This window comes from Malaya genurostris, chromosome 3 (assembly GCF_030247185.1).
Source record: "Malaya genurostris strain Urasoe2022 chromosome 3, Malgen_1.1, whole genome shotgun sequence".
NCBI lineage: Eukaryota > Metazoa > Arthropoda > Insecta > Diptera > Culicidae > Malaya > Malaya genurostris.
In genome coordinates, this window is record NC_080572.1 from 79,205,723 (window position 1) to 79,230,039 (window position 24,317).

At 37.8% G+C, this 24,317-nt stretch overlaps 1 protein-coding gene across 3 annotated transcripts in view; it reads right to left on the reverse strand.

The window, feature by feature from the left end:
* The window catches only part of LOC131438559 (receptor-type guanylate cyclase Gyc76C-like), a 263,635-nt gene that overhangs the window by 17,076 nt on the left and 222,242 nt on the right, over nucleotides 1–24,317 (reverse strand). For 2 of the 3 annotated variants that reach the window (XM_058608659.1, XM_058608660.1), the window contains 5 exons: nucleotides 14,600–14,809; nucleotides 13,999–14,153; nucleotides 834–1,050; nucleotides 331–508; nucleotides 38–234 (listed from right to left, as the gene is read on the reverse strand). In XM_058608659.1, coding sequence (XP_058464642.1) covers nucleotides 38–234; nucleotides 331–508; nucleotides 834–1,050; nucleotides 13,999–14,153; nucleotides 14,600–14,809 — 957 coding nt within the window. Of the gene's footprint in view, nucleotides 1–37; nucleotides 235–330; nucleotides 509–833; nucleotides 1,051–13,998; nucleotides 14,154–14,599; nucleotides 14,810–24,317 lie in introns of those variants that run through there. The other variant, XM_058608661.1, reaches the window with a different exon arrangement.

The window sequence follows — 24,317 nt, forward strand, 5'->3', positions numbered from 1 at the left end:
AAATCAAAATAAATCAAAATAACGACGACTCACTCACTGGGATTTCATCGTTTCTCTTCTGATTGGAATCGTGGCTTTGCTGGAGCTGACGCATTTGGAAATGGGCCACCGGTTTCATCTGATAGTCACAGGAAAAGTTCCCCTCGGTGTACGGGTCCATTTTGAGTGCCAAAACCGAAAAGTTTCCCTCGGAATCACCGAACTCATCGATCCTGATCATCGCACCGGCGATACCTACAGCGGGGGACAGATCGTAAGAAGGATACCTTTAGGTCGTTAGGATGTCAGAACCCACCCGGAAGCACATCGTTCCTCATCATGGCTACTTACTTCTATAGGTTCGGTTCTGGATGATGGTCTCGATGATGCGCGTCCCGTTGCTGGCCACCTCCTGTATCACCTCGTCGCTCAATGGCCGATGTGTCTGCTCGGCTTTCAGTAGCTTATCCAATGCCCAGGCGTATAGTTTCACTGAGTCGTACAGATAGGCAGCGTAGATTGAAACATACTGAAGGATGTCGATTAGAAGAAAATGAAACCAAAACAAGAAACATTTAGCACAAACAATTGTGGGATAATTCAATTAGTTGTGTTTATGTTGTTGAGGATAAATGAATCTTCACATACAACTACTGCTCCGTTTCACATATTTCAAACGCGGATTTACGATCCGGATGCGGCAAACATCTATTCGCTTTTGATCTGAGCAAATCTAATCTCGTTGAAACGTGCTCTCGATGGAAATTCTAATTGCAATTGTCTAATTTGAACTAACCAAGTGTTGGCGGTCGTCGCTCATTCGTGGAACGAGCCAGTAGCAAAATCTTACCTACCTTTGTGTACGGCAGGAACAGGGTTGGCGTTTTGAACGAGAAAGGCTCTCGTTGGTTGTACGACCGGACCTTGGTGGTGAACTGTTCGAATTCGGGCTGTGGCTCGGATGCCACCACAACCAGCAGACTACGCCCCCGCAACAGAAACTGGTCCATTTCGTTGCAGTTTTTGTAATGGGAAACCCGGTCCGCTCGCCAGAGGTACTTTTTAGATTCTCTGTGGAAAAAAGTATCAACGAAACAAATAAAAAAAGGGATTTACAAGTTGTACAGGCGTCATATGGAATGCGGGATTGCGGAATAATAAAGCGCTTAAGTTATTTGGCCGGTATCGATCGATGTTTTTCGATTCAATTTGAAAAGAACACCGAAGTGGCAAACGGTTCAAGAGCTCAGTTTTTCAATTTCGGTTAGTGTACTTCAAACTTCTGACCAATTTCATTCCAAGTTGATTTCCTAATTACTTCCATCTCCATTGCGCACTGATTTATGGGGCAGACCAGTACTTTGTAGCAAGGTTGCATTCAATTTTCAATGCATAAGGAACCAACAACTGAAGCTCTTTTTCCCCAATATTGCAGATGAATTCATTCGAAGATATATTTGTAAAACTAGTGATTTAGAGATATGAAGTTGTATTGATATAAAAAATGAGCATCATTCCGAAATTCATTTATTGAAATATTAAAAAGCAAATCCTACGTCAATGTTCTGAATGAATAACTGGAAGAGAGTACATATTTTGAAGAACGGTTTTTTCTTTTACGATGAATGAACGGAATGGTTTTTGTAGAACCGTTCGTAGAATTTATGCATGCGGAAACATTTTTCGTAGATGTTCTAGAGCAAATGTGAGTACCCAGAAAACTAATCTGCAATAATATTAGCAGTACAATAGCCTCTTATGGACACAGAATATTATTCTAACTCTTTATCAGCAATCTGAAAGCTTACCTGTTGGAAATCGATCAGTATTCAGAATTTCGACTACATGCTAGTCATAAAAACGTGATTAATCCACCTAGCAGTGAGATGATAGTAGTATGTTTTATAGGATTTTAAGACCTCTCATTTGAATCATAAATGATTCTTAGAATTCATTTGAATTTTAGATCGGATCAGCCATCTACGAGCAAAATGAATTGCATTATTTTAATTTCGTTTCACATATCATCCTGTGGTTCCGCAATCAGAAGTCTGATCAAAACGTAATTCAGGAACCTTGTTTGGGAGTATACTACTTTTCATATGGATCTGAGTTTGTAGAAAACGATTTAGCCATGTCCGAGAAAATTGAGTGAAATTATTTGTCACACACGCATTTATTGATCTCGACGAACTGAGTCGTATGGTATATGGAAATTATGTTCTTCTAGCATTTATTGCTGTCAGTAGTTTAAATCAATATAATTATGGTATTACTTTCAACTCGAAAATGCTGATATCATCTGGTTTACAGGGTCCGGCACTCGAAGTGTAACCAATTAAAAAGGCCATAAATTCAGTTTGGAAAATTACTTTTACTTAATTCAAAGTACAAAATGTGTAAAAATAATACAAAATTCAGAATCAATTCACTGTTGCTCGATATGACCACCTTTTGCCATGACTTGATGACTTGAGAGAGCGAAGGAGTTGCTTCGTTTGGCCGAATGTGACTTGCAGGTATTTTGGCCCACTCGCGGACAATAACTTTTTTCAGCGCCTCGAGACTGGTGTATCTTTTAGTTCGGACTTTGCTCTCCAAAATGGCCCAAAGAGAATAATCCATTGGATTCGCATCTGGTGAATTCGAGAGCCATTGTGTGGACGTGATGAAGTTCGGAACGTTGTTTTTCAGCCATTCTTGGTTCACTCGAGCTTTGTGAGACGGTGCCGAGTCCTGCTGAAACGTCCATGGTCTGCCACCGAGATGTTTGTCTGCCCACGGCTTTAAAGCAACCTCCAGAATACTTTCCCGAAAATATGTCGCATTTACCTTGACGCCAGGCTCGATGAAAACGATTGGAGAGCGCCCATCTGCGGTTACAGCGGCCCAAACCATAATCTGTTGCGGGTGCTGCCTCCTGGTGGCCAATCGATGACTCAAATTCTCGTATGAACGGTCGGCCAAGTAAACCCTATCGTTTTGAGAGTTTATGAATTGCTCAATTGGAAAAATTTTCTCGTCAGAAAATACAATGTTCGGAAATTGACCGCTTTCGGCCAAACGAAGCAACTCCTTCGCTCTCTCAAGTCATCAAGTCAAGGCAGAAGGTGGTCATATCAAGCAAAAGTGAATTGATTCTGAATTTTGTATTATTTTTACACATTTTGTACTTTGAATTAAGTAAAAGTAATTTTCCAAACTGAATTTATGGCCTTTTTAATTGGTTACACTTCGAGTGCCGGACCCTGTACATATGCCATATTCGAACGATTATGTTGCCAAAAACGAACCGTGCTAAAATCTGTCCGAGGTAAATTGTCATGAAAAAGGATGATGTACACAGTCTTTTTGGTACTTAGAAACAATTGTATGTAACAGTATAAAATATCGTGTTTCGCGTTGCTCCCAAGCATTGCTTTGTCATACAGCGCACATAACTCTTACTACTGGAATAGAGGGAAAAGTCGCTTATACAAAAAAGTCGATATCTCCGTTGCAAATGGACGGATTTAGCAATCTATGGCTTGTTGGATAGCTATTACAGTGTGTAATCTAAGTATAGAAACATATTCTGTTTTCAAGGTCAAGTGTGAAAGATATTTTCAAAAAACTAAAAATTTTGACATAAAACTTCGTATAACTCAAAAAGTAACCATCCGATCTCAAAACCATTCAATAGCGTTCTGGGTGACGGGGAGACCTTTCATTTGCGACTAGTTTGATCAAAATCGGTCCAGCCATCTCTGAGATCTCGACCTCTTAGTTGACAACACACATACAGACACACACACATACACACACACACACACGGACATTCGTTTCACCAGCTCTAGCCAACTCATCAGCCCATTCATTTCCAGTAATACCAGAATGGCCAGGTACCCATAAGAAGTAAACAGCATTTGAAATGCTGAGGTCTTCAATTTGAGTTCGACATTCGATCACCAGATTCGACCGTGAATCATTCGAACTGAGTGCTTTTAAAACTGCCTGACTGTCGGAAAAAAATAAATTCGTTTACCACAGATCCTCTGCTGAAGTGCCGATTGTCTTCTACACAGAATCGCGTAGATTTCTGCTTCGAACACAGTACAGTGTGTACCAAGTGAATGAGACTGCTCTAGTCTCATTTCACGACAGTAGACACCAGCACCAGCACGACCATTCAACAGAGAACCGTCCGTATAACAAACTATGTGTTCATCAAGTTGTCGTTCCAGACAACCAGACAACCATTCCTCACGAAGAGGATAGCTCACATTGAATGTTTTGAAAGGAAAACTGCATGTGAGAGTTAGGTCACTAGGAGCGAGTAAATACCCGAGTAGAGTATGAGATTAAAAAGAAAATTCAATTTGATGTTCGGTTATATGACAAGCAGTGTTGTTTAACAAAGTTGTATGCAGGTAGTTTCTGTCAGTGCACACTCGTTGCGTCACTTCCATCCCGCACCCACCGTGAATAGCAGTGTGGCTATTTGAGCACAGTATAAAAATGTTCTCTTTGTCTTTCTCATATCCAAAGATGTAGCATTCAAACATTATAACATTAAATTGAGTTATCTACTTGATCTCAAACAACTCGCACATGTAATCACTTTGAAATACGAATTTAGAGGCTCTGAAGACCGAACGTTTTATATTGAAGTCTCCTACAACACAGGGAACGTGAATTAGGAATCCGGCAAAAGGTATCCCAGATCATTTGTTTTTTCGACTAATTGGGACAATGAACGATTATCTCGCTTCTGACCACAGATAGAATCAGAATCTCTTCAGTAAATGTTTAGTTCTTGTGTAGATTTATAATTTACGATCATTTGATGCAGAATTAGTCGTGTGACTCAAAATTATGAAGATTTAGTTAGAAGGTTTCTTAAGAAAAGTGTATTAAAGTTCCAAGATCTATTAGATGATTGATAAAATACTTCTCGTAGTATCTAGCGTTAGTGAGTATATGAAGTTCTAAGCATTTATAACTAGGAATGAGAATTGTTTTTCAGAGTGTCTTCGACACAGTTTGTGGACTACTTAGGAATATACAAATTAAACATATATTTTCTTGGTGGCTCCTCTAAGCCACTAAAGTATTATTAAGAATTAGCTCTAGGTTCTGAAATCTGAGACATTCAATGTTCGATGTTCGAACTTCGTGAACAATGAATTTTTCCATACTGTTGGATATAAAGTTATTGATATTTTCAGAACGGGTTTGGCGAGTAGATTATTTTCGCCATCCAGGTCCCCGATTTTTGAATGCACTATATCGAAACATTTTTTTAAACTGAACGCAAAAATTGTTACAGGATCGGATATCTAACGTATCTAGAAGGAAATCGATGACGTCAAATATATTTCTCATATCCAATTCTGAAATAAGCTCCTTTTACGGCAGACGATCAGCCAGATGAGAATGCCAAAGCCACTATTCAGATTGACTTGCTTCAGACAAACGTGGTACCGATGATCGCCAACTTATCTAATGCCTCACAGACGTGTGGTTTGACACCAATATTCTCGTGGTTAAAAAGAAAGAGCATTATTTGCGTAAAAGTTGAAAAAATGTTAAAAAATCGTTTCTTCGCGGTTATGGTTGCGGTCAACTGCAGGATCTCAGCAGAATGTCAAAGCAATTTTGTAAAAGGCAACAAAGGATTGAAGGAATAATTCTTCCATCGAAACTTAACTTTGTATTTTTGTGCTGTCATTTGAAATTTGCTCAATTTCAATGGATTCACTAAGTTGTTGATTTTAATAATTTCATTTTTTGAGTATCACAAAACTTTTGCCTTCAAACAGCAAAATTATAACACAATGTGATAATAATTGAAAATTTGATGAGTCGATATCATATTAGGATTTCAGTCTGATGTTGCTATCATAATTAAATATCAATTTGTTCTAATTTTGATGTTAGACTTTACTCGGGTACTTATCCCAGGTAACCATTTGAGACCACAAGCGAGTGTGGCTAGTAGCATAGTGTAAAGGGTTACTGTTCCAAAGCCCTGTAACCTTAAGACGGTAGAGTGGCCGAGCTGCCAGTGAAGCTGAGCGTCGAGCTGAGTCGAATGGTATATAACACCATGGATCTCCGAGGCTCCGTTCGAAAGTCTGGTTTTGTAGCAATTCTATTACCTTCCTGTAGAAAAAAGCAAAACGAAACTCACTTTGATTCCTCAGGCATAGTTAAATCGATTTTCATACACTAAAACTTAAATCAATGGACTTATTTTCAAGTTTTAGGCAATCACAACCTCCGGTTCCGATATTATAAGGTGAATAATGGTAAAACTTTCATGTCTTGATTTTGAATAACCATACAAAATACGTAATCACTTTACTTGACGTTTCCGAAACCGACAATAATTGTCAAAAATCTGAAAATGAACATATATTTCTCATATTACCGATCAAGAGAAAGGCATTTTTACACCACTGTGTTGGTTTAAAAAAGGTTTTTTAATAATTTGGCTTTCTGAACTATGCGTTGCGTTCAGTGGTTTTTGTTTATAAATTGGTTGATGTTCGTATTATAACCGAAGTATTCAAAAATGCGGACGGTCTGAAAATTAACACAAAATCCCTGTTGTTTGAAGAATGTAACATCCCACCTGGGAAATTGTCCGTTTAACTATCTATCTAACAATGCATTGCGAACTACAATCAAAGTAGTACCTTGTTTTCACCACGCATGTAATGTTAAACCTTTGATGCCGAGCTTGATATTCGCTATTGTGTTATCTATTCTTAATGAACGGATAATTTTAGCCCCAGTGCAAAAGAATCCTTTTCCACCAGGAGTTCGATTATACTATAGCTAAAGTACATGAGAACAATGCCGTACTCTCTGTACTAACGAGAACCATCGTCAGTGCATGCATCATAAATTGCTTGTAGCATGCTCATAACCTAACCGCTACATTGCGGGCTGTCTGATCTCCTCGCAAAGTAGCTCAGTAAGGTAACCATGCTCATGTTCATCGTAACTTCTCCGTCTATTTTATGCAGTTGAATCAATTGACTATTCAATTAGTGTTATCGTTTACCAATTTTGATTCTACAAAACAGACTACCACCATGACATGGATGAGTAAGGATGTAAAGAAAACCCTTTTTTAATCCACCTAGTGGTATGATGATACCTTTTTCATGTTACTTATATTTAAAAAAAACTACAAGGATCAGCCCCTGGAGTTGTTCGAGCCATTGATGTGGAACAAGGCAACCAAAATTTCTAATGATCGATATTTTCAATTAATCGTCACACTTCTGAATCCGCAAATGCACGAGAGTCTGCTTAGATTGATCTTTATTAGGAACCAATACCAAACACGCGAACCCAGAATATAGACTCTAAGGCTATTCGCAACGCGGTGATGGATATCTGTTCTAAAATGACATACTGTTGTATAATTTAAAACTATCCAAAATAAAACTCGAGCTTGACGATCTCAACGGAAAGATTTAAAATCAGTTCTATATATTTCTGTAAATGTATTGGTGTTGTGTCTATTCACTTCACTGTTTCAATTCAGAAACAAACAAACTAAATTAATGATTTCGAAAACGATATGAATATTTTTACAGATCATAGTGAGCTGGAGTGCTTCTAAATGAAACTGTATTATTCAGTACAAAACATTTAACGCTTATATTTATAATTTCTGAAATGTTATTCGACGCTTTGACATCTCGTCTCTCAGATTTCGTAACAGACGCTCACGCAAAAAAATTAAAACAGTGTTCTATTCGTGTTTCAAATATTCATTAATTTAAAACAATTTCGTCGAGCAGTTTTAAATCTGTTTTTTATTTGTACTCGAAAAATAGAACTAAATCTCAGCGTCGTGATTGACATGTTTCAGTTGTAGATCTAAAGTAGATCAGTCCATATGAAATAAAACAGCGTTGCGAACAACCTAATAGTCGTGATTTGTATTTGTTTTGTAGCCGTAGAAATTACATCAATAGCCCAAATGTATGCAATTATATCATTGTACATGCTTGCGATACGGATATCGATATTTAAGCTTCTCTTCGCCAAGCTTGTGTTCAAGTTTTGTACGCAAGCAGTTATTTTTATAGCGTTTCTCTACCATTACTATCCATTTTGCGATTTTGGTTGAAGCGATAAACTTTATCTCATCATCAATCGAGTTCATCTTATATTAATTAGAAATTAATCTTACGCACTCAAAATTTACCCTGGGGTAGTTGTCACTTTTTCAGGCGAAACGACATAACATGGAATTTCAACCGATCTTGCATGACACAGGATCAGAGCATACCAATCAAAGCTTCAAATCGTTTTATGGCACTTTTTGTTTTGCTGTCTAGCAACAACCTACCTCTAGCATACGACGCTCAGGACTGAAACGGTAACTATAATTTTGCTTCTATTTATAGATTCGCGTGCTTCCAACAGCTTCGCTTTTGATTCGATTGACCAATCAGAGCGATGCTTTCCCTTTGATATATCGCTTACTCCTTCAAAACCGTCGACTATGGCAGGGAAATCCGGTATGCCGGCGGTTTTTTGCAGACAAAATAGGACACTGCTAGCTTTTCATCAACATTTCATTGATATACAATTAAAAATACATGGCTATGTACATTCAAATCAATACGTAGAAATGTTTCCAATCAAATGGTGACATAATATTAATAATTGATACAAAATTGACTGAGCTGTAATTGTTCAAAACCTGACCATATTTCTACGTGTATTTTTCTTGAGTTTTGCACCCGTATATAGAAAACAAAAATGTGTTCCACATTAAAAAATATCACTAGAAGATGCTCGATGAACTCTGACAAGATTTTTTTTTTCAATCTTGTCGATGCACAAAATGATTAAGCACACTTTAGCCTATAGCTCTGGAGCTGTGAGTCGGACCCGAATGAAACTAAACAGAAACCTACGAGACTATAGGAACTTTTATTTGAGTGGAAGTCGATCAAATCATCTCTGAGAAAATTGAGTTTAGAGTTTCTGACCACTATTTCCTGTACTTCTGGAATCGCGAACTGGGAACCAGTTTAGCCGAAGTCGACTCGTTTAGTAAGTAACTAACATAGACTACTAATTAAATCAGTTTTGAGCAAAATCTAGAAGAATTTTACCCTCTTTTGCATCGTCGCTTTAAATGACGGTGTTCAATTCTGAACACACTTTGCCCTATGAAAGCAATGAAAAGAAATTCAAAAGCAACCTATGAAACTATGAGATTTTTTATTATATGAGTGACATTATTTGACACATACTCACACACATACATACATACATACATACACACAGAGGCATTGTAGCGAGGAGAACTGGAACGCAGTGTCAACCGCGACCTCCCAGATCGCGGGAATTTTGCAGTGGAATTGAAGCGCAGAACAACAGGCAGTCGCTACCGCCGGCCGCTAAAGAGGGATTAGCGAACAAGCGTCAGCTCAGGAGTTTTCCCGTTGTCGGGAAACTCTCCGTTGCTGAAGTCTAAATCCTTCGCCAGGGATTAGACGAGCAAATTGCGATGTAGCTCCGGTATGGATCGTCGGGGCGCCAGTGAACCGGAAGCCATCCTCCAACCAGAATCATTGGAGCGACTCAGGCATCCTGCCGTTCGAACCGTTCACGGATTTCGGGAGCGTCGGTCCCGGGGAAACTTCCATCGTCGGGGAACTTTCCCGTTGTTGTAGGTTAGATCCAACGTCGGGGATTAGCCGAGTAGCTTTCAGGAACCGCATAGGATACATTTTTATCGATCTGACATCTAATGAATATTAATATTTGAAGATTGTCTAGTTGTTGATGAAAAAAACAATCATAACTTTTTACTGGTAGCTCAGATGAAAAAGCATGGTTCAGCAAAATTGTGCGCAATAATTAGTTCAACAACTCTTCCGAAAAAAAACTTTTCCATAGAACGTTTCACAAAAAACCTATAACAAAAATTAAAGGGTTGTATGCAAGACACGACCGAGCACGATTACATTAAAAATGAAATAATTCTAAGGTATCCATAATAAATACAAAAATAAAGATGATGGTGGATGCACTAAACAGCGACAAATTACAAACTTACTCTAATTTCTCATCACAATTTTTTTGAAAAATATCCTTTAAATCAAAGTCAAATATGATGATTTCAAAGTTACTTGAAAAACAATTTTGGATACCAACTACTTCAAGATATAAATTTGGACAAAAGAAACGATTTTATATCAGAATAATTTTCAAGACAGAGAACGTACAAACTTATTCATTTTATAAACAGCGATTAGAGAAGATTTTATAGATTTTATAATAAAACACTTGTTGTTTTGATGTAAATGATAATTGACCTGAAACTGGCGGTGACCCACATTTAGTCTGGATCCCCTCTATAAGATTCTAAATCACTTTCTAACTATGCAATTAGGTGACACGATTATTGTTTAGTTGAATAATAGGGCCTAAGGTGAAATGTAGTGGAATGCGAAAATCGCGTTTTTGATCAATTATTCAAAAACTAGACCGATTTTCGAAAAACCAAAAACACTTGAGTTTTCGAAATCAAATTTAACATAACTAAGTATTCTTAGAATTTTGAAATTTTGCTTTGCCGAGCCGTAATTGGTTTTTGAAATGTATTAACGGTTACTGTTCCGTTCCACGGAGATGGTTTTAGAACTGAAAAATAGTGTTTGTAGCAGAATTTCACAAAGAATCTGGAAATGCAACTCAAACTTGTATAACTTTAGACAAAACAACCGAAATTTGAAAAAGTTTACATAAACTTTTCCGCATTTTTTTTATTGCTTGCGCGCTGCTGTTTCGTATTGACATAGTGTGAGAAAAGCACGGTGGCACGGTGGCATTTTATCGTAAGCGTAAATTATTACGATTACGATTACATAGCTAGTGACACGAAGAAGAATAACAATATAACCACTTTCTACTTATTCGAAGATGACAATGAAAGTCAATTAGAATTGAATATATTGTAAGTAATTCCAGTCCAGTAATTTATTTTAACAGTGTTTTATTCGATAAAGAAATACGACCGCGCTCTATCATGCGTGTCAAGTGAATACTTTTACACATCTTTCCTCTTAACGGCGTGAAAGATTAGGTGTACTACTGTCAAAGATACCGAAAATACTTGAATATTTTCTTGTCTTCAATCGTTCTTTTGAAGGGAAAACCAATGCTTGCTACTAAACTCAGGAATATACACGGAAAGCAAGTTAGTCAATACATGTGCATATAACCTCATGTTAGTCAATCATCATTAACCATGATTCATAGTTCTAGTGTAATAATAATCACTAACAATAACGATTGAATTAGGATATATTCAAAGTGTGAAAGATTCAAAAATCCATTACGAATCAATGAGTCATTTTTACAAGTCAACAAAACGAGTGATAAGCCCACTGCGCTCAATGACTGAAAATATTGCTGGTTCCTATGTGTAGGTTTTTCTTGTTATGCTTTGTGCGACGATTCGGTCAACTCAAGCGGTTAAAATTTTGCGCGCCTTTTTTCAGACTAATTTAATGAAAAACAAGTACCTATGATTATCATCATAACACAACTTTATACTGAATCTATTTGCGCGGCACCGCGTTGTTCGTATGTAAATGGAGATTTCTGTTTGCACACTACCCGTTGACAAATTAAAACATTTTTAAACTTTTTCAAATCAAGTTAAAAAAGAAAAATCCATCAACAAATCACCGAGATACAAGCGCTTCAAATTAGGTTCTATCGCCGATAGTTCTAAGTTGGCCTGCTAGTTACCGGAGAATCAAGATAAGCCATGGATAAACTAAAGCAGAAATGTATTCGGGCATATATTTATAGATTCCCTTTTGTGCTTATACTGCCCAAATCAGACTAGAGTTTGACATCATTCACTGCGACTGTCATTGGCTCCTGAAACTCAATCCAATTTTTCAATGGTATGCAATTGAAATACTTAAATGACGTTACCGCATAAGTTTAGGTTAAATGTTTTCGAATCGATTGGTAGTTAAATTATATAAATTCATCAACAAATGACTGAGTTATAAGCGTTCAAAATTATGACAGAAAAAGGTTACGCGGTTAGTTTTGCATTTTTTTAAATTGACACCCAGCCTCGTACAGTGAAGATTTAGCAAAAGCGACAATCCAACGAGCGAACGCATATGCAATCTAGTCATCACCTCACTGGACGAGCTACTTGTTTCATTCACAGTCAAGAATCAACTGAAATCAAGAAATGATTTGCCGCATATATTTATAGATACCTCTTCACACTACGCAGAATGATGCGGTATTTTTATGCATGACGCAAAGCCTCCTATGCCGAACAAGAAAATGACGTCAATTTGGTCAGCTGGGATTGGTGGATGAAAACATAGGTTAATTCTAACCATTTTTTCAATAGTATGCAATTGAAATACTGAAACGACAATCCATCGACAAATGACTGAGTTATTAACGTTCAAAATTATGACGCAAAAAAGTTACGCGATTATTTTTGAAACTTTTAATTGACCCCCGGTCCCGTATAGTGAAGAGTAAGGCATTTTTAATGCCAGAAAAGTGATTTTTTAGGAGCCACACTACTTTTACTCGGAAAAATTGATGTAGCTCGATCAAATAAAAAGCTAGAGAGGTGCTTTTTTCAGCAAAGTTGCTCAAAATAAAATTTCCTACAACTTTATTGTACAACGAAATCATTTTTGAGTGCAATTAAGAAAGTTAGATTCCAGATTCCAAACCAAAAAAGGACCACCCTAGTAACGTTTTCATCAAAAGGAGCGCCGTTTGATTACAAACAACTTTTGTAAAGACACCAACTACAAAAAACTAATATTTAATAGTGAAAATATTTTTGTCACGCTAATTTCCCGTTTCGGACCACTGTGCAGTGGAGAGTCCCACACTCTGTGCGTAAATGCATTTTACCTTGTAAAAAAAGCGGCATTGCTCAGATCGATGAACTGTGTCGAATGATATAGAACACTTAGTCCTCCGGGCAAATTTTCACTAGTCAATTTGTCAAGTGATTGTATAAACTTTCTATATGAGAAAGGCAATAGGTGTACTTTTATAGAAAAGAATCGTTATGATGATTTTGTAATAACACTAACAAGTAGGTACAAATGATATAAAAGATTACAAATTTATATATTGTTCACTTGAAAAATATAGATTCAAATGTGGTCACCCTGCACGAAATACGAAATTGAACAAAGCACGCTGCGAACGGAGCAAAGCGGAGCATTTTGTATGAAGTTTTAACACTCATCGCCCTATAATTTCGGAGGATCGGATCTTGATGAATTTGCACAGTATAATTTAAGACAATGAGATATTTTTGATTAGATAATCATGATTCGAGAAAATCGGTTTAACCGTTTCTGAGAAATCGTTGTGAGTTCCGTTTTTGGAACATTTCTTCACTATTATCGGTGCTTACGAAAAAAGAAACAGAGAATAGTTTTATATATTCACTAACAAACAAGATCTGCAAATAAATTCATTTAGCAATAAGTTTTATAGAAATGTGCACCTCGTTTCGCCATCGCTGGTGAAAAAATACTCATGAAATTGAAAATTTTTACTAATCGCACTGTAGTACCAGAACCGGAAGTCGGATCTGGATAAACTTTTTGGGGTTGAGAAATTCCTGGGAAAATTGAGTGCGTATTTTTTTTTTCATAAATTTGTACATATTTCCGTGATCTCGACGAGCTGATTCGAATGGTGTGTGACACTTGGCCCTCTGGGCCTCGGTTATAAAGTCGGTTTTCACAGCGAATGCATATCCTTTCTATATGAGAAAGGCAAAACATATAACCGTTTTACTGGTTCAACATTTTGGCGTCTTCCATATATGGGGATCTAATCATACAGTCGCTCCATGTAGTCCGAAAATTATTAACACTGGTCGGGCTATTTTGTAGAAGGCCAACCAATCAAATTGAAAAGTTTCAGCACTATTTTCCCGCAACACACTGTGCTCCATGAGAGGTCATTTCCCATACTTACTTCAATGAGTACGTCATCATGTCCACGAATATCACCAGATATTCGCCTTTCGCAAACAACTGCATCGCATCCATCTGGGTCATCATGTCCACTAGTGCATTAGGAGTTCCAAGGAATACGTAAATTCGCGTCCGGTTCATGGTGTTCTGTATTATCTGTTTTTGGACACAAGAGAGAGAGAGAGAGAGAGAGAGAGAAGAAAAAAAATGTTTCGTTATAAAGGTACCCCAGCGCTGGACGTGATTGGAAACCGATATTCCAGTGAAACAAAGCAAGCTACTCGACTAACCCAATGCTAGCAGGTCACCAAGAAAAAATCGCTCTACCGTACTGTTCGTTACTACTATTAACGAGTTGTTATAAATATGCAAAGCTGAATCAAAAACAAAAAATCCAATACAAATTGACGATGATGGCACTTCATTAAAGGGACAATAATTGCTCTACTGTTCTCCTGGATGTAATAATTAACAGTACGACAGACGATACCAGTAACGTGAGGTTTGACATGTCAGATAGTTTTGATTGATGCCGGTCGCGCGGCTCAGGCAGTCGTGTAAAAGCGGGTTTACATTCAATTATTTATGTAATAACATAATACCGTATACCAATATCCACTACGACAACAATCCAGACTATTTTCGCAGCACTTGTGGTTGTCGATAACCTCCTCCACGTGGTTGACGGTCAGATTGTTCAGCATGGCCTGGTTTTCCAAGGAAATTGCAACGTTTTTCCACATCTCCTCGTGAATGATGGAGAACTTTTTCCAGCCGTAGTACATCAGCAACGAGATGATGGATTTGGTAACCTGTATTTGAGAAAATGTAGAAAATATTTGAAAAATTTAATAAGGTACAGTTTGTTTGCTATATAACTCCTGACATAGAAAATATGGAGAAGTTCTTTCTCCTAATGATTGAATACAAACAAAAGAAGATATAACACGACCGGAAGGACTTTCACGTTTGATTGTGTATTTTTTTATGTGGAACACATCTTTGTTTTCTATATAGGAATGCAAATTAGAAATTCAAGGATTTACCCTTTACAAGTAGAAATGTGATCAGCTTTGGAACATTTACAGCTCAGTCAGTTTAGTTTCAATCAGTTATATTATTTGGAAATATTTCTACGTATCGATTTGAATGTCCATAGCCATGTATTTTCAATTTAATAGCTAATAGCTAGCAGTGTCCTATTTTGCCTGCTAAAAATCTCCACCTTATCGGATTTTCCTATTGTACACTTCAAAAAAATTTGAATTTTACTAGTGACTTAATCCGTCATACGATGTAATTCTTAAAGACTTAATTTGTCAAATGACGGAAAAGTTTATTTGAAATAACTTAATGTTAGATGAGCTTGAATTTTACTGATTTCGACTGTAACTTGCGTTCTGCTAGTAGGTGTGACTGTATAAATTTAAATGCACCTTTTACCAACCAAAAAATGTATGCTTCTGTGGCTCAGTCGATTAACAGACGTACTTGCGATCCAATTATTCTCGGTTCAAGTCACGGTGGGTTGCTATCAGTATTCTTTTTTTTATTTCAATGAATTTCATGTTATGGAGTTTTAGACACAATATTAAATGTTCTTCCACGTAAATTTTCGTGAACTGCGACGCTCCATTTATGTGCATCTAATAAGATATAAAATCACAGGGTTTTTGCCTTTCTCATATAGAAAGGTTATGCTATGCAATCACTGTGAAACCCGACTTTTGAACCGAGGCCCGGAGGGCCGAGTGTCATAATACCATTCGACTCAGTTCGTCGAGTACGCAAAATGTTTGTGTGTGTATGTTAGAGATGGACGGGTATAGAAATTCTTATACCCGAACCCGACCCGTACCCGCGTGATCAGCAAGAAAATTTACCCGTACCCGACCCGTACCCGATTAAAAATTTAAAAAATTACCCGTACCCGACCTGTACCCGAACAAAAATAAAAAAAATTACCCGTACCCGATAAAAAATAAAAAAAATTTACCTGTACCCGTACCCGACCCTAATGAGTAGTAAAAATTTTATCAAAATTCAGGATGGAAAAACTAAAGTGTTTTAGATAGCGAGCCGTATCAGGCTCTAGTTGGTAAGTAAAATACATTAAAACGCTTGTTTACATTTGAACATATAAATACACTGTGAAGCATGAATAGATTTCAAATGTCTTTGGTACTTTATACTTATTTACAAATGTCAACAAAAGCGAGTAATATCTATTCAAATTTTTCGAGAAGCATATTTACCCAAAATGTCATAATACCCGTTGTATTCAATTTTGGGTAGGTATGGTTTTTACGAAACAGTGCGACTTTTGATCCAAATCTTTGGAGCCACAAGTAAGCGTGCTCATTATCTTGACACACAAATAAAAATTCACATTCGAATCACTTGAAAAATCACGTAAAAAGGTTCCTAATGTCATATTGAATATTATACGTGACGAAAATGAATGTTATGCGAACATCCCCTAAAATGAATAGAGCATCATCAGTTCGTTTACGTGAATTGACCAAGCATCAAATAATGTACGTGTATTCCCGGTGTGAAAAATTCAATTTTGAACATGGTGAACAGTGAGTCCTTCAAGTGTAAGTAGTTTGAACATTCGTGAGAAATTTTTTTTGGTTACAATTTTTTACTACAAAGCAAAATGAATTATTATTTTGATTTAAATTATTCTGTCAAATATGCCCACACCCACGATGTTAACGGTAGCTGGTGATTTTCACAGCCATTGAACTTCTGTGCCGACTTCGGTGGAACCCTCAACGAGTAAACACGGTGAAAATTTGAGTATTTCACGAGAAAAGATTTTCACCCGTACTTTTGCGACTCCACATTGTCACGCAGCGAGATTTTCATGTGTATTCCAGTGAAAAGAAACGAAAATGATCTGGCAATATAGCCCAACTTGCTGTGCCATCAATCGGTGTCATTTCAAGTGAGGTGACACCACCCAGAAGTGAAGAATAAGAAGAACTTCTATGAAGATTTTCTGAAATTAATGTTCATATTTTTATGGTTAGAATCCTAATGATTTATATGAAAATTTAGAAAATCTCCAACCACTATTTAAAAGAACAGTTTTCTGGTATCTGAATGTGATATGAGTACTACACTACATTTTATATATGAATCAAATAATTTTTACTGGATTGTGCATTAAACAGCTTTAAAATGGAAGTCCATTAAAACCTACGCGAAAAGTAGGGTGTTGCGGTCAGACATCTCAGAGCTAAGGCACACTGAGCTAAATTCTCATTTCCACATTATATGATATTCTTATGATTTTTCACTATTAGCATTTCTATTGATAGCTACAAAGTGTATTCAACATCATGTCAGATATATAAGATAATCTTATGAAATATTTCATATAACGCATGAAATTATTTTCATATAACGAATGAAATTTCCAGTCTGAGTCAAATTTATTGGCGCGCCCTTCAACCATTACTAGATATCCACACAACATACATTGAAACAATTTATGAAGCGCATATTATATTCACTTCGAATTAATATACACTCTAGAAAATTTTGAATTTTACAGGTGACTTAATTCCTCATACGATGTAATTCATAAAGACCTAATTTGTCAAATAACGGAAAATTTTATTTGTAATAACTTAATGTTAGAATAGCTTGAATTTTACTGGTTTCGACTGTAGCTTGCATTCTGCTAACAGGTGCGACTGTATGAATTTAAATGCTCCTTTTACCAGCCAAGCAGATGCATGCTTCTGTGGCTGAGTCGATTAACAGACGTACTTGCGATCCAATGATTCTTGGTTCAAGTCGCGGAATTGCTATCAGTATTCTTTTTTTATTTCAACGAATTTCATGCATGTAGTTTTAGACACAATATTAAATGTTCTTCGTCGTAAAATTGCGTGAACTGCGACGCTCCATTTATGTGCATCTAATAAGACGTAAAATCACAGGGTTTTTTAAGTGTATAGATAGGTATCTATACCATATGACTAGTTTCATAACATTTATGTATAACTTTTGATGGAGGTCATCCCAGTTCTATATATCAGTTATGATTGCTATTTTATTGAATAAGTTATACATATAAGATTCAAATTAATTAAAATGCTGGGATAATGGTGCTTAAGGGAATCAAAAACAATAAAAATAATTGTCTTATCAAACACTTGTTATATTTTTCGTATGTGAAGAGTTTCATAATGAAAATTTATTTTAATATTTCAACTACACTTGCTTCATTGGAACTGGCTGATTTCATCGGATATTTACTGTTACCAAACGAATCAAACGCACAACGAATCGGAAACTACTTCTTTTCTCGAGGATTTGAGCTATACAAGTCCTTAGTTTTTTAAGGGAGCACCTAATGATATTTGCGAAGGAGATCCTGAGACTATAAATAAAAAATTTAAGTCCTCTTATTAGACAGACAGGACCCCTTTCATGGCTGCTCGGCCATCCATGGAAGTTGACCATCAATGTCAACTTCCCTCTCTGAGCAGCCTAGATAGCCGTGTAGTGTCGGTAGCGGTTTCCCAACTGGCTAAGAATAACGCTACGGTCCACCTGTACCGGTGGTATAAGTCCACCAAACAGGTAAGCCGTGTGGCATCCGGCGGAATTATTTTTTACCAAGAATTGATCCACTGGTTTCCTGTTCCATGTCGTAAAAGGCCACAAAAATAGGAACTCCTAAGCCAAGGTGTATTTCCGTGCCGATGGCTGAATGGCTGCAGGAGGTTAAACAATGCAGTCGTGAACGGAATATCTTGGGGTGTTCCCTTACTGTGTTAAGCGAAGCTCTGGCACAGTGGACGACTTCTTTCTTCGCAACTCGTGGGTTTTAAATGATAATAACATTTAAAAAAATCCTTACATGGTTCGCTATATGCGATTATAAGCCAATATATTTGGTTTCTTGTAGTTGTTGTACGGTTGGTGCTGGAGGTGGAATGTTCGTTACTCTAATTTATAATGGTTAGAGTGGCACAAATCAATCTTCAGCATAGACGTACAGCAACTATGAATCTATCAAGACTTCTTCAAGAAGGTAAAGCTTCTATAGCTTTGGTTCAAGAACCATATTTCCAAAAGGGAAACTTCTACGTTGGAAAATTGTTAAACCCAGTCTTTGTTGCCTTCAACAAGATCGGTATGACTAATCCACGTGAAATGCCTCGAGCATGCATACTTGCAAATAGTGCTCTCGATGTTTCTCTCATATCGGAGCTCACAACTCGGGATATTTGTGCTGTCACAGTTGGTATGACTATTGATGGCCTAGACAGGAAATATGTCTATTGTTCGGCATATTTACCGCATAACCAACCTTCGCCAAGCGATGACTTCAAAAAGGTTGTATCATACTGCTGCAAGAGTGATATACCGCTTGTAATCGGCAGTGACATAAATGCTCACCATATCATTTGGGGCAGCACAGATATAAATTCGAGAGGCTCTGATATGATGGAATTCGTGAGCAGTACAAACCTGCACATAGTCAATGCTGGAAACCGCCCAACTTTTGCGAGATCTGGAAGAGAGGAGGTTTTGGACGTAACTCTCTGCTCTGATAGAATTGCGCATGAGTTGGTGAATTGGCTCGTCTCCGATGAGCTCGAACCTTCGTTGTCTGATCATAAGTACATATTCTTTGATCATTCAAACGTTAAATTTGATATTATCACATATCGTAATCCCAAATCTACAAACTGGGACCTCTATGAAGAGGGCTTGGCGACTAGATTTTACGGGTACCAACCAAAAATTGAAACCCCAATTGATTTGGAAAATGTTGTCGACGAGACAAATTCACTCATAGTTGCAGCATATGAAGAGGCTTGTCCACTTCGGATTGTGCGAGCTACTAGAGGAACTCCTTGGTGGAATGCTGAACTTGCTAGACTAAGGAAACTATGCAGAAGAGCTTGGAACCACCGACGCAGAGATGGGTCGGAGGCATTCGTGTTGGCTCGAAGGGCTTACAAAAATGCTCTTCGATCGTCTGAGCGAAGTGGTTGGAAAAGCCTCTGCACAAATATCTCTAGTCTCAACGAGGCTAGCAGATTAAATAAGTTACTTTCGAAGTCTAAGGACTTTAATGTCAGTTTCTTAAGAACTTCAGATGGTGAACACTTGTCTGATGAAAGTGATGTACTTCACTGCCTTTTTAACACTCACTTTCCAGGATGTATGGATCCATCACCGACAGCTCTTCCCGAGACTTTTTCAGGTAGTTACGATTCTTGGGCCCTTGCTCGAAGCGTTGTGACGATTGAATCGGTCAAATGGGCAGTTGAGAGTTTTGCTCCGTACAAATCTCCTGGAAAGGATGGAGTTTTCCCAGTATTACTGCAGAAAGGGTATGAACATTTCAAACATGTTTTGAAGAAAATACTTACTTTAAGTCTTGCGACTGGATATATTCCAAGAGCCTGGCAGGAAATAATTGTCAAATTTATTCCCAAAGGCGGTCGCGACACTTATGAGAAAGCGAAGAGTTTCAGGCCTATTAGTCTTAGCTCATTTCTTCTTAAAACAGTGGAACGCATAGTCGATCACTATATCAGGAATGTTAGTCTGGGCGTGCATCCGCTACATGGAATGCAACATGCTTACCAGCGTGGAAAGTCCACTACAACCCTGTTACATGATGTTGTGTACAACATTGAAAAAGCTTTCTCACAAAAGCAATCTTGCTTGGGAGTTTTCCTAGATATTGAAGGTGCCTTTGATAACGTGTCTTTCAATTCAATTCTGGAAGCAGCCCGTGGTCATGGCATACCTTCAAGTATCACAAATTGGATACACGCAATGCTTAGCAATCGACTTCTTTGTTCATCGCTTCGGCAGGCCAGAGATTAGAAAGCTGAGTGTCTGTGGGTGTCCTCAAGGTGGTGTACTATCCCCACTTTTATGGAACCTAGTCGCTGATGGTTTGTTAAGGAAACTTAATAACCTTGGATTTCCGACTTATGGTTTTGCCGACGATTATCATATATTGATGACCGGTATAAGCATTAACACTCTCTTTGATTTAATGCAGCAAGCCCTGCGATCTGTTGAACAATGGTGTTGTCAGGTTGGATTGTCTGTAAATCCGGGCAAAACATCAATGGTGCTGTTCACTCATCGTAGGATAATCACAGGAGCTCGTCCGTTACAGTTCTTCGGTTCAGAGGTCACTGTGGTCGATCAAGTTAAATACGTCGGGGTTATTCTTGACTCAAAACTGAATTGGTCTGCTCACACTGACTTCAGGATTAAGAGAGCTTGTATGGCTTTCGGCCAATGCAGACGAGCTTTTGGAAAATCATGGGGACTCAAACCCAGATATATTCATTGGATCTACACAACTATTGTTAGACCAATTTTAGCATATGGTTGTCTTGTATGGTGGCAGAAAGGAGAAGTCGCGACAGTTCAGTCAAAGCTAAATCATCTCCAAAGGATGGTCCTAATGGCGATGACAGGAGCATTCACGACAACTCCTACTGCTGCTCTAGAGGCGCTACTGTGCATTAAACCACTACATGTGTTCCTAAAACAAGAAGCATTATCTTGTGCATACTGTCTTAGGGTTACAGGGCTTTGGAACAGTAACCCATTAGATTATGCTACCAGCCACACTCGCTTGTGGTCTCAAATGGTTACATGGGATGAGTATTTACTCGCTCCTAGTGACCTAAAACTCCCATGCAGTTTTCCTTTCAAAACATTCCATGTGAGCTATCCTCTTCGTGAGGAATGGTTGTCTGGTTGTCTGGAACGACAACTTGATGAACACATAGTTTGTTATACGGACGGTTCTCTGTTGAATGGTCGTGCTGGTGCTGGTGTCTACTGTCGTGAAATGAGGCTGGAGCAGTCTCATTCACTTGGTAGATACTGTACTGTGTTCCAAGCAGAAATCTACGCGATTCTGTGTGGAGTACAATCGGCACTTCAGCAGAGGATCTGTGGTAAACGAATTTATTTTTGTTCCGACAGTCAGGCAGCTTTAAAAGCACTCAGTTCGAATGACTCACGGTCGAATCTAGTGATCGCATGTCGAACTCAAATTGAAGACCTCAGCATTTCAAATGCTGTTTACTTCTTATGGGTACCCGGCCATTCTGGTATTACTGGAAATGAATGGGCTGATGAGTTGGCTAGAGCTGGTGCAACGAATGATTTCGTTGGTCCTGAACCAGCTTTACCACTTTCAACTAGTTGGATAAAGCACAAGATTCGTTCTTGGGCTGCATCCAAACATGCCAGCTACTGGCGCAGCTTGCAAACTTGCGCTCAGACAAAAGCATTTCTACCAGATTTAAATCTGAAAATGTCAAAGTGTCTACTGCATTTCTCCAAGCAACATTGCAGTATTCTGGTCAGAGCTCTGACTGGACATTGCAAACTCAATTATCACATAGCTACTATTCAACGTGCTGAGTATTATTCGTGTGATTTGTGTGAATGCGATTATGGTACTTCATATCATCTTATATGTAACTGTCCCGCATTGACGCAGCTACGTATCCGGGTTTTTGGTTCTCCATACATGGTTGAGTCTGTGTATGCGGAGCTAAAATTGAAGGATATTCTCTCGTTTCTCACCCAATGTGGTAAGGAGCTATAGTCAGAAGGGTTCATCGTTCTTCCTGGAGTGAATGAATCCCTTCTGTATTCACCTTAAATAGGGTTTAGCAGATTGTTTGGCATCCTTTAGGGGGTGCCGAATTTACTTCTGCTCGTACATACTGCGAATCGTTCTGCATTCTTCCGGGAGTTCAGAATGGTGTCGCTTTTGTAAGATCTCTAAATCCTCTCGGGGGTTGGAGGTTTTATTAACAGCAGACTGTTCGGGACCTCGTAGAGGTTCAGAATTTACTTCTGCTTCCACTAAATGTGATCCTCAGCAGATTGTTCGGCATCCCTTAGGGGTGCAGAATTTATCTCTGCTTTTATGTGTTTTTGTGTCGTCAATTTTTCCCATCCTCCTAGTCCAACCCTTACCATTTCCTTTCAATCCTTCCCTCTTATATATCGGGAAAATGATGCTAAAAACAAATTGATGGCAAGGCACAAATCTCCAAATATCAAGGGGAACGTGCCATTTGAGCCAATTTGTTCTGATTCCTGATTCCTGATAGACAGACAGAGTGATGAGACGTACCGGGTATGAAATAAATCCGTTAGGGCATATCCTTGAACGAAATTGAATGAAATATTGAATATTAAATTATATTGGCTTAAGTTTTATCGACTTTCCGCATAACTTGTATATGGTATTTTTATCAATATCATAAAGATTATGAAGATACAAAATTTATTGAACATCATTTAGATTCATAAGTTACATTAAAGGTCATAAGATGTCATATGTCTTTTGTGAAATACCATCTGCGTACGATTCATAAGACATATCCAATGAATATAAATTATGTAACGAGTTAGGTTTCATCGGATTTTTATATACATTATATAGGATATTCTTATAACTTTCATTATGGTAACGTCTATTTAGGTTTAACGTACACTTCAAATAAAGATTATAAGTTTGCATATAACTTATATAAATTATATTCTGCATATGATTTATATGACAAATTTAATGATTATAAATAAGATTTTTATTTCAATGCAGTGTGTCTTATTAAATATGTATTGAATATGATTGATCGTTTTTTTTTAAATGAAGAAAAGAAATGTTTTTTCTGGAAAAAAATTACAGTTGTCAGGTCTGGTCCTAGGCGCGAATGCCAATCAAATTGTTTATTTTTCGGAAGAACTGTTTTGCAATAAAAAATTCTCGTCAACGTGTATGTGAAGTACAAATGGTCGGGTAATCGATCAGAAAAAAAATACCCGTACCCGAGTGAGCAGTAAAATTTTTTACCCGTACCCGACCCGTACCCGACTGAAAATAAAAATGTTTACCCGTACCCGACCAAAAACCAGTCGGGTACGGGTACGGGTCGGGTTTCGGGTAAAATACCCGATACCCGACCATCTCTAGTGTATGTGTGTGTGTATGTGCGTATGTGTGTATGTAACGTTTTTTTGCACTAACTTTTCTCGGAGATGACTGAACCGATTTTCACAAACTTATATTCAAATGAAAGGTTTTGAGGTTCCATAAAAAATTCCTGAATATTATTTGGATCCGACTTCCGGTTCGGGAGTTATGGGGAAAATGTTCAAAAAAAAGAAAATATATGTTCCAACTTTTCTCAAACACGCGACCGATTTTTACAAACTTAGTTTCAAATGAAAGGTCTTTTGGTCCCATGCGTACTTCCTGAATTTCATGCGGATCCGATTTCCGGATCC